The 11,430-nt window shown below is 29.5% G+C and overlaps 1 protein-coding gene and 1 non-coding gene across 2 annotated transcripts; both read left to right on the top strand.

The window, feature by feature from the left end:
• Positions 1 to 229: 229 nt before the first annotated feature.
• On the top strand, positions 230 to 303 carry TRNAN-GUU (transfer RNA asparagine (anticodon GUU)). Its single transcript has one exon. It is a non-coding gene; the product is annotated as a tRNA-Asn (tRNA).
• A 6,812-nt stretch (positions 304 to 7,115) lies between these two features.
• On the top strand, positions 7,116 to 10,761 carry LOC101265824 (putative methylesterase 11, chloroplastic). Its single transcript, XM_004238994.5, has 5 exons — positions 7,116 to 7,661; positions 9,302 to 9,541; positions 9,615 to 9,758; positions 9,976 to 10,107; positions 10,214 to 10,761. The coding sequence occupies exons 1-5, from the start codon at positions 7,203 to 7,205 to the stop codon at positions 10,508 to 10,510; spliced, it is 1,272 nt and encodes a 423-aa protein (XP_004239042.2). The 5' UTR covers positions 7,116 to 7,202; the 3' UTR covers positions 10,511 to 10,761.
• The last annotated feature ends 669 nt before the right edge of the window (positions 10,762 to 11,430 follow it).

The following is an 11,430-nucleotide window of genomic DNA, read 5'->3' as shown; positions in this document are numbered from 1 at the left end:
ATTTCTCCTAAACATACATAGTTTCATGTGTTCAGACTTTTTTATTTTTGAATGTTATATGGTTAAACTACACTGCTTTGAAAATTTATTTTCAAAAACAATATATACATTAAAAAGCTTAAGACCACAATATTTATAAATTATAATATGAAAATATGTGCCTAAGGAATGTTTGTAAGTTGAGACAGTAAAATTGAATATGTATGAAATGCATTAATGATAAACATAAGCTGGAATAGCTCAGTTGGTTAGAGCGTGTGGCTGTTAACCACAAGGTCGGAGGTTCAAGCCCTCCTTCTAGCGTTTTTTTTCCCTTTCCGTTTTCGAGGATTTGAATCCGAAATCGGAGGGATATCAATCATTCCATCACAATCTATATTGATTACGTGACAAAACTAGTTATATTTATATATTACTAGGTACTAGGATTGCGACAAAAATAGTTAATACATTACCTACTCAGTTACTAGCAATTCTAGAAAAAGCAATTCTAGAAAAAAATCAGTCGAGAATTGCGATAACTGATAAATCCTGAAGATGAAGAATGGACAGATGGAAAATAAAAGAGAGTATATCGTCAAAATTATTTTTAATCTAAATGAGAGTATAACTCAAAGATTTGATTTATCATCTTTTAAAGTTAGAGCTACGAAAAAAATCTTAGAACTAGTTATCTCAATCATCCACTACTTCGAGATTAATGTAATCTTTTTATGCTTGGGTCATAGCTAAAACATTATTAAGATAGGCAAAAGCTATATGAAAGTTGCAGAGTATCAGATATAAAAATAGAATGTTGATATATTTTTTCCTCAAGTTTTCTATTTCATTAAACATTCATAATTGTAAAAAAGAAGTTCTCTATTGATTGGTATCTTTATTTCACATTCTTTTTGATTCACCAAATCTATACCTATAGAGTTTGATATCAGGTGTTCTGTAGAAACGAAGAAAGAAAATTTTGAAGAATGATTAATCATCTTTTAAAGTTAGAAAGCAGGTCTGAGTGTAGTTTATATTAGTAGCATACTGCATACTGTCACGATCCAACCCATCGGGCCGTGCGGGCACCTATTCTAGCACTAAGTAGGAGGATTCTCATACCCAAAAGAATTATACATGCGAAAAATTGACGAAACATAGATGTAGTATAGATAAAATCTTTATAACAACTCTTTTTCAAGAACTAATTAAGACTAGTAAAACAATTAACAACCCCAAAGATCTAGTCTAACAGGTACAAGAGCTACTAAGAGTAACGATAGACAATAATTAAATAAAAGAACACAACTCCCACCATGCGGAAAGAAGAGTCGAAGCTACTGGAAGAATTTCTTCATCTTCACCTAATCAAACATCACCAATCATGCATCCAGACTATATCAAAAAGACATAGCAAGAGTAGTATTAGTGCAACTGGTATGATCGGATTGCCACATTCAAGAGTAGTATCAGTACATCATCAAGATCTTACATTTACATCATGATTTCATGGCTACCTCATTCATCTATCTCTGCTACAACAAGTGTGATCAATATTGAACCATTCATATACATACAAGTATCACACTAAAGCAAGAACATGCATACATCACACAATTACGAAATTATAACCATCACCTACAAATTTTCCCCCAATTCTTATCAGAAAAGAGACCAAGTTCAACCCTAGTTCTTCATTAGGTTTCGTCATTAGGGTTTTAAACCTAAATTACTAAACATTCATCAACGAGTTATTTCGATAGGTCGAACCTAGTATGGACCGAAATTTATTCCCTTCCACCAGATATCCTTGTTTAATGAATGAATTCTACTAAAATAAAAATAACTAAGAGCACTCCATCGACCATCCATTCGCTACATCAAGCACTAACCCCAAATACGTTGCATTATAGAACTTTTTCACAAAATTTACTCGGTGCATGAAGACCTACACATATCTTTTACGATTGATTTCGTATACTACAAGGTAAGCACATGTTTGCAACTACTCAATGCATAAAAATCTAACCTACCTGAGCGTCAATCAATTTGCACACAATTTTGATTTCTTTCTAGCTTTACGGATTCGCTACGGTGAATTTGGCCAAGAATTCGCAAGATTCCGTCATCCACATGCTAAAAAGCTCTTTCTCCTTCTTTCTCAAGCTTGGAATAACTTTTCTGAGGTTTATAGGGTAATTCACGACCTATGGGTTATTTTTAGAAAGATGAAAAAATAAAAAAATTTCAAAATTTCGAATTCTGCCTCGCCGATTCTGCTGCAGTGGGGTAAGTTGCCGCTGCAGCGCCGCACCGCCAGCGAGAACTGTCCTGCTAAAGTCTAAATTTTTTGCAAATTTTTGCTCTTCTTAAATAACGACGATTCGGATTATTATTTAAACTTACCCTAATGTATCAATAAAATGAATAGTAGTTTTTAAATCTTTCCACAAATTTCGAGATAATTGTGTTATTACCACCAAATTAAAGCGTTTGAACGCTTTTAGTTGTACATAAAAGAACTCCTACTTTAATAAAATTAATAACGTTAACTCTAGTTGTATTAGTAAAAATATTTTCTGTCATCAAAATTTTGCATAAAATGTTTTTATATCATCGTTTGTGTGGAAGTCATATAAAGCAACAATAACCTCATATATATCAAATTTGCATAAATATTACTCCATAAATGTGGAATAGATATTTAAAATAATTTTTAAATTGTACTATACTTGTAATTCATCTTAATTATGGTGAAATGATGTGTATATATATATATATATATATAAGATAATGAACTTTAAAATAATCATGTTGCTATCACTAAATTAAAGCATTTGAAAGCTAAGTTGTTCAACAAAGGTCTTCATCTATTATAATTATAATAGCGATATTTATTATTATCCGTTGCATTACTATAATAACATACCTAATAAAATGCCATTGAGTATTACTATTGCATCATTTTATATAAAGCAAACACACATAAATACTCCAACAAAGACAACATAAAAATTTAAAGTTAATAAATTAAAATTATTATCAAAATTCATAGCTTTGTTTTTAGTTATACTTGGATATTTTGTTGTATCTAATTAAGCTCATACACATGTTATAATTTAGTTGCCATACTTGGTCAAATCTAGTCAATTGTCTCTTTTTAAAATTTAATTGTCATAGTTGGTGAAATCAGGTCAAAATTGTCTCATTTTAGGAAAAAACTTTAGTAATGATATATTTTTATTTGTCAAAAGTATGAATTTTCTAAATTAAATTTAATTATTCTCATAAGAAAATCCAACCTTTTTGAAAAAAAATACTAATATATTTATTATTTTTCCTTTTTTTGTGCAAAAAAGGCTTGGCGCCTATAGTTATATTTAGTTGCCGTACTTGGTGAAATCAAACCAGATGTCTCATTTTAGGAAAAAACTTTAGCAATGATATATTTTTATTTGTCAAAATGATTTATGAAATTTCTAAATTAAATTTAATATTTTCTTATAAGAAAATCCAACCTTTTTGGGAAAATACTAATATATATTTTTTTTCTTTAAAAAATTACCATTATTTTTTTTCCTTTTTTGTGCAAAAAAGCCTTAGAAGGCCTATAGTTATATATATATGGGTTTTCATGGATCCAACTCTATAACCCTTTTCTCCCATGACACTTTCTTTACATCAACGTGAGTTCAATCAAATCGAATGTGGTATCGTATTTAATAAAAATAGCAGTTTTTAGACGTGATCAATACTCATTCACATGATATATATTGTAAGATTGATTTGTTTCATTCAATGATTTATTTTTCATCTAGTCAATTATCTCTTTTTATCTCTAACTTTTTACTAATGACATGTTTCTATTTGTCAAATAATGTATGGACTTTCTAGATCACATTTCAAATTTTCTTGTTTGAAAAAAAATAGTAAAAAAATAAAGATTTGGGAAATCGCTATTGATTTTTTTGAGATTAACTTGTGTGCCAGTGACACTGAAACTCTTTTTACACTGTCACTTAACTCTAAGGCACACAGAAGTTAGGTTTTTCCATTTATTTTTATTTTTAATTTTATGAACACAAATATTAAATATTGTGTTATAAGGTAACTAGGATTTTGAATTTATTTTACCAAATTAGTTTAGGATTTTTTTAAAACTTATGACAAGCTCGTTTTTTTTTATACCGTTCTTATTCATCATGGTATTGTTATTTCTTCGTATCGTCATCGTTCACTTGAAGCAATTTAAAACTAGCGTCATTGGAATTAATGGTAACTATTTACTCATTATTTTTTTCTATTTTAGATTTTCTTTTAAAGTTGTGAATGGGGAACATGATTCAACTTAGAAAAACATAATTACTTTATCATTAGTCATTATATTTAATATACTTCACTTTGATTAATGAACTTAATAGTAACTTAAGATAAATTGTTTATAAAGAGCTTTTCTCTTAAATAATATAGTTTGAATGTTTAAGCTATATTTATCTTGTTAATCTAATCTAATCTATTATCTTCATTGGAGTTTATCAACTGTTCATTTGTATTATTCTCATATTCCCGGTACACAACCTACAAAATTTCCAAAAGAACTACATTAAAGTCAGTGGTGTATATACTTTATTAGATACAGGGATTTAACCAAACACAATATTTTCCATATGGAGCATGAATATATATGTGAGAAGCCCTAACTTTTAACAAATACTATATTCTGAACACTAATTTAAAGGTTGACGCAATCAAGTTTAAATTTTGAATTCAACTCTTATCAAATATCATATTTGAGATGATATTTTTCTAAGAAAAGAATAAACCATCATGACTACTTATCAAAGAGAAACGAGAGAAGAAACAATAGTAAAGAAAGGAAAAAAGAAAACCTCAAGTTTGAGATTCTTATTAGCGCCTTAATTTTAGAAACACAAGCATCATCATCTTTTCGATAGTTCTCCATCAAAAAAAGTTCTTACATTTAGCATTTTGCTCATGCTAGTTGTTTGCAGAGCTATGCTGCTCGGACCCTCCAAAAGTATTGCCGCACTCATAGCTTTAGTAGGATTCAAAACACACCCAACAATACTTTTGAAGAGTTCGAGCTATATAGTTGCAGATAATGTAACCAAGGGATGACAAGTTTTTTAGGCTCACATCCAAAAACTTCTTTTGCTCCTCGTTGCAGTGTTCTAGGGCTTTCACAACAAACCAAGAGCATTCGAAATCTTTAATATCCGTACCATTCTAATAGTAAGATAGATCGTTATAAAATCTTTACATTTTCAAGTTAAAAGAGCTACGTTTTATAAGAAAGTTGGGTATCCTTAAAATTAATCACGTAGCTCTTTTCAATTGAAAATGTAGAGATTTTATAACGATCTTTCATATTATGTCAAGGATATTAAAGATTCCAAGGGCTCTTGATTGGTTGTGAACGCCCTAAAACACTGCAAATAGGAGCAAAATAAGTTATTGGATATGAGCTTAAAAAACTTCTCATCCCTCGATTATATTATCTACAATTATATAGCTCGAACTTTTCAAAGTTATTGTTGGGTGTGTTTTGAATCCTATTAACGCTATGAGCGCGGAAGTACTTTTGAAAAGTCCGAGCAGCATAGCTCTGTAAACAACTAGCATGAGAAAAATGCTAAATGTAAGAAATTTTTTTGCAAGAGAACTATGGAAAAGATAATGATCCTTGTGCTGCTAAAATTAAGGTATTCTATAAGGATCTCAAACTCGAGATTTTCTTTTATTCTTTTCTTCACTCTTGCTGCTTCTCTCTCCTTTCTCTTTAATAAGTAGTCATGAAATTTTATTTTTTTCTAAATTACTCAGCATTTGTGTTGATGAAAATTAGCAAATGTCAAATAAAATTAGTCGAGTTGTGCTCAAACTGTCTTGACCCAAGGTCAATCATTAGTAAAATAGCCATATGCAAAATGTGAAGATTGTATTTTTTGTGCTTATGTTTTTTTTAAAACTCAACCTCTTTTCTTTGGAATTTTTTAAATTGTAATTCTTATAATTGGAGATGTGAACATCAAAGGTAGACCAAAAAGTTGGCTTTAGTGGAAGTCAAACACCAAAATATACAAAAGCACCAACTTTTAACAACTTTTTATATTTATAAGAAGATGGAGGAAAACAATTCTCAAAGGAGTATTTTGTCTTTTCCAATAATTCTAATATATTATTATAACCTATTCATTTTCTATAATATATTTTTGTGTATTTTAAAACAACATTAACAACACTAAAAAAATTTCACTATTTAATCACCTAAGTAATAATAATCACATAGTCGTTTATGGAAAGTGAGATTTACTTACTACTATATAAATGTAGATGTTATATTTTTAATATATTTTTCAAAATAGTAAGCAAATATTATATTTAACGATAATAATAATATAATTATTCTATTGGTTCAAGTAGGTTCTCAAAAAAAAAAAGATGTAGAAAAATTCCACTAGATTCCAAAGTAGTGATGTGTAGGTGTTGAACCTTAATGCAAAACATTATAATTTTTTTTTTCAAATTCAAAGTCAAAATTGTACTACTGCATGATATATATATAAATTTTTTTTCTCTTCCACACTATTTTCCAAAAACCAAAGTTTTTATTTATTTCAGAAATGACAAAAATGGTCCCTTATATTTGGGACATGTTTATAGTAGTCCCCTAAGTATGGTTTGAATAGTTTGTGGTTCTTAAAATTTACTAAAAGTGAACACTTTTAATCTTTACATCGTAATATTTATTGAACTCGAAACGAACTATGGGAATTTCTTTTTAAACAAAATCACTAGGAAGGTCGGATCAAATTTTAGAAGTTACAACATAAAAGATCGATTAAAGTTGTACCTTTAAAATTATACCAGACTCTAAAAATATATATATAAAAAATAATACTAGTGAACTTCATATTCATATCGCAAAATTTGAGTTAAATTTCCCGTCAAATCTAATGGACAAAGTTCTTTAAATATTTGACGGAAACTAAAGGTGTTCACATTGACAAACTTAAAGGATCAAATTGTTCAAAGTACATACTTAAGGGACTATTTGTACCTACCCCCAAACATAATTGACCATTTTAAATTAATTTTCTCATTGACCCCTCAATTTCACTTTCTTTAACAACTTTCTATTTCTTCTAACAAAAACATATATGAACAATTTTTTCTTCTCATTCACATGCTAACCAAAAATGGGAAATTCATTAGCATGTTTTTCTAAGAAAAATCAAGCTACAAAAATTAGAAAAAAATTCAACAAAAATAATATTCCTAGTACTAGAAGATCATCATCTAATATTCGTCGTATTCCTCCTCCTCCTCCTCCATGTATCTCAAGATCAACTAGTAGAAAATCGGATAGAATAATCTATCCGAGTTCTTCTAGAATTATTGATCATGATATTGATCATGATTATATTCGAGAACAAGCTCGAGTTGCAGCAGCTTTGTTGCTACAACATCATCATCAAAACGGAACGTTCAGTCAATTTGAACGTTCCGTTTCTCTTAGAGATCCTTTAAATTGTTCTTCAAGGAAGCAAAAGAGATATAATAATAATAATAATAATATTATGCCAAGAAGTTCAAGTTCTCGACGTGCTAGATCACAATCTGATTCACTTCCTCATCACTTGGAACTTCTTCATCAGGTTAGTTATTATCTCAGAAAATCACTTTTTTCGTAAAATCGAGGAATTTCAATTACACTATTTATATATTGATAAAAGTATTAGTTTTTATGAATCCCTTCGATTTCTTCGTAATTGTTGAGTTTGACTGGATAATTGCATGAATGTTGACTGAACTTTATCCACTATAACAAAAAAAAGTAAACTATTTTTTCATCAAATTATAACTTTTGGGTATGTAAAAAAAATTATTTTTGTGACATTAAAGTAACTAATTCTATGTGTGAATTGCTCAGAAAATGATCGGTTTCTGAGTAATCAATTTTTTTTTGTTTTGTTATGATTTCAATTATTTTTCTTAATTGTCTTTTTGTTGATAAATTTGGCTAGTCAAAACTTATACAACTGTAGGTATTATTTTTTTTAAAAAATCTTTCGTCTTTTGTATTTTTTTTAGCTGTAAATTTGACATTTTCGAAAATTTCTATTCTTTGAGTAATACCCCGTCGTTTCATTTTATATGTCACATTTTTACATTGCACTTGCATTAAGAAATGATGTAATTTTATATTGTTACCCTTATTTAACGTTTTTTTAAGTCAAAACTACAATAAACGATGAATACATTTTCAAGATTTTTTAACTAATCTATCAAGGGTATAATAGGCAAAATATAGTAATTTATGCATAAATTTTATAAAATGACAAGTATTGTAGTTCAACTATTTATAGAAAGGCATGACATGTAAGATGAAGCGGAGGGAATATAATTTAATGTGACAAAAATAATTATTTTATGACTTTAGTGTTATGTGAGCCACGTGTTAGTGATAATATTCAGTAACCATACGTGAAATTAGCCCTCGATAAGCTAAATGACAATAAAAAACTACATGAATAAAACTGTAGAATGAAATGTTATACCCTCAAAACATTCTGAATTAAGTAGTTCAGTTTTAAAAATATTTTTCGAGTATCTACCAAAAATAATCCTTTTATCTTATTTGAGTTAGGAATAAGGTTTCTGTACACTCTATCCTCCACAAACTCTACTAATGGGATCATTGCTTGTTCAGCCGAGGATATATCTATTGAAAACGATTTCTCTGCTAAATTTTTTTTTATGACTTTAGTGTTACGTTAACCACGTGGTTATAACATTCAGTAACCATACGTGAAATTAGGCCCCATGCATTATGCTAAATGACAATCAGAAACTACAAGAATAATACTATAGGATAAAATATCTTCCTCTCAAAATATTTAGAATTAAGTTCAGTTTTCAAAAAAATAAAAAAAATCATCCGAAGGTCTATCAGAAACAACCTTTGTACTTCACATAAGATAGGGGTAAGTTGTTCTATGTACAGTGTACCCTGTCCAAACTCCACTTGTGAAATCTTTGTTTGTTCAACCAAACATATATCTATCAGAAACACTATCTCTACTTTTTGAAGGTACGTAGGGGTGCACTACCCTCCCACAGTCCACTCGTGAGATTACACCAGATTAGTTGTTGTTGTATTATCTCATGGTATAGTATGCAAATTTTAATACATAAATAGTTCCTGTCTGACCAACAACAGATCTCAGGTAACTCTGTTACGTTACAGTAATATTTCATGGTAGTATATGTTTCAAAATCCTTTTTTTTGTTTCAGGGTAGTAGAAATGTTGAAGATTTGAATCACAAACATTTTGTTCTAGTACATGGAGGTGGATTTGGTGCTTGGTGTTGGTACAAAACTACAACACTTCTCAAAGAATCTGGATATCATGTTGATGCAATTGACTTAACTGGTTCTGGTGCACATTTTTTTGATTCCAATAACATTTCTACTCTCTCACAATATGTAAAACCCCTCATTGATTTCCTTGAGAAATTCGACGATGATAAAAAGGTACTAACATCATGAATTCACTTGCGAATTCGATGTAAAAAAAATAAAATTGATTGTTTTCCCATCGATGCAGGTTATATTAGTCGGACATGATATAGGGGGAGCTTGTATTTCTTATGCAATGGAATTGTATCCATCGAAAGTGTCTGCAGCAATTTTCGTTGCTGCAGCAATGTTAAAGAGTGGACAGAGTACACTCGATATGTTCTCTGTACAGGTACGGAGATTAGACTTAGTTATGCATGATTTAATACGTTGTATGCAGGGGCGGAGGCTCAAGGGGGTCTAACTGAACCCCTTTGTCGAAAAAGTATACTATGAAAAATAGTCAACTAAAAAAAAGTTACTTTTTGACTCTCCTGGTTTGAATTCTGGCTCTGCTACTACTGATTATATAGAATCTTATACGGAGATTGAATTTGTTAAACTTGTAGCTTGGATTGAACAATTTATGTCAACGCGCTCAAATTTTTCGTTATGCAAATGGGAAGGATCAACCTCCAACATCAATAGATTATGACAAGTCATTGGTCAAGGAAGTGTTATTCAATCAAACTCCTAATAAGGTATTTGATGTGTATTGTTCAGACTCTTTAAAAATGTAAACAGATACGTGTCGTGGAGGATCTGACACGAGTGTAACAACTTTTTTTTTTTTTTTGACATTTTCAGGATGTTGAATTAGCATCAGTATCAATGAGGCAAGTTCCATTCGGACCATTAACAGAGAAACTTTCACTTTCTTCAACAAATTATGGTTCAATTCCAAGATTTTATGTCAAAACACAAGATGATTTTGCAATTCCTGCATCTCTTCAAGAAGTTATGATAGATTCAAATCAACCAGAACAAGTTTTCCAGATTAAAGGCTCCGATCATTCGCCTTTTTTATCGAAACCTCAAGCTCTACACAAGATTTTGGTAGAAATTTCAAATATTCCTCCAAAAATGAATCTCAAAACCATCTAAAAAAATAGATGAGTTTTAGCCAACATCACATTTCCCCCCCCAAACATGTACATACCAAATACATGATCATTACACACATATATAACATGAAATCTTTTTAAAAACTTCATATAATTCACTTTGTTTGTATTGTTATTTTTTATTTTGTAATTTGACTTCAGCCAGATAGGGCCAAGGGGTTCATCTGAATTCTTTCAACATAAAATTATACTGTTTATACATGATTAATAGATGTTGAATCCTTCTGAGTTCTTCGTGTATTTACTTCCTTATATTTTGAACTCTCATAGTAAATTTTTTGACTCTGTCACTACTTATCAAGAGTGAAAAGTGAAAGTTGTTCTTATGTAACTATATAAAACATTTTATTAGCTATACGCAATGTGATTTTTGAATTAATTAGATAAGTGAATTTTGAATACAAGACGATTAATTTTTTTAAAAGAAAAAAATTAAAAAAAAAGAGAGAAAGATAATTTTTGGAAGAAACTAAAGGATACAATCTTATTTACATTATTAGTATCAACAATGTTACTAATATTATTGATAACAATCATGGTAACAAGAACAAAGTCTAATAGCAAGAGAAGAAATTTGATCACAATTAGGCAAAGGATTAAGTCCATTAAAATCATTAAATCATGCCCTAGTACAACATGCTTCATCACAAAAGATGAATGAGGTCTTAGATCTTTCTCTGCTCTGCGCGCTGCCAGTATGAAATAATTTTTATATATACAGTGAAGGTAATAGTGAGTTGATTCAGCAAATGAAATATTTCAAACTTTTCAATTAAGGACCGATTTTCAGTGATTTATCTGAACACAATATTTTTTATTATAGAGTTACCATTGATTATTATATGAAAATTCAAAAACACATTCACCAAATAATATATCTAAACTCATAATTGTATAAGT

The sequence above is a fragment of the Solanum lycopersicum genome, chromosome 5 (genome assembly GCF_036512215.1).
Source record: "Solanum lycopersicum chromosome 5, SLM_r2.1".
Taxonomy (NCBI): Eukaryota; Viridiplantae; Streptophyta; class Magnoliopsida; order Solanales; family Solanaceae; genus Solanum; species Solanum lycopersicum.
Note: the sequence above shows the minus strand (reverse complement) of the source record. Positions and strands in the feature narration are given on the sequence as shown.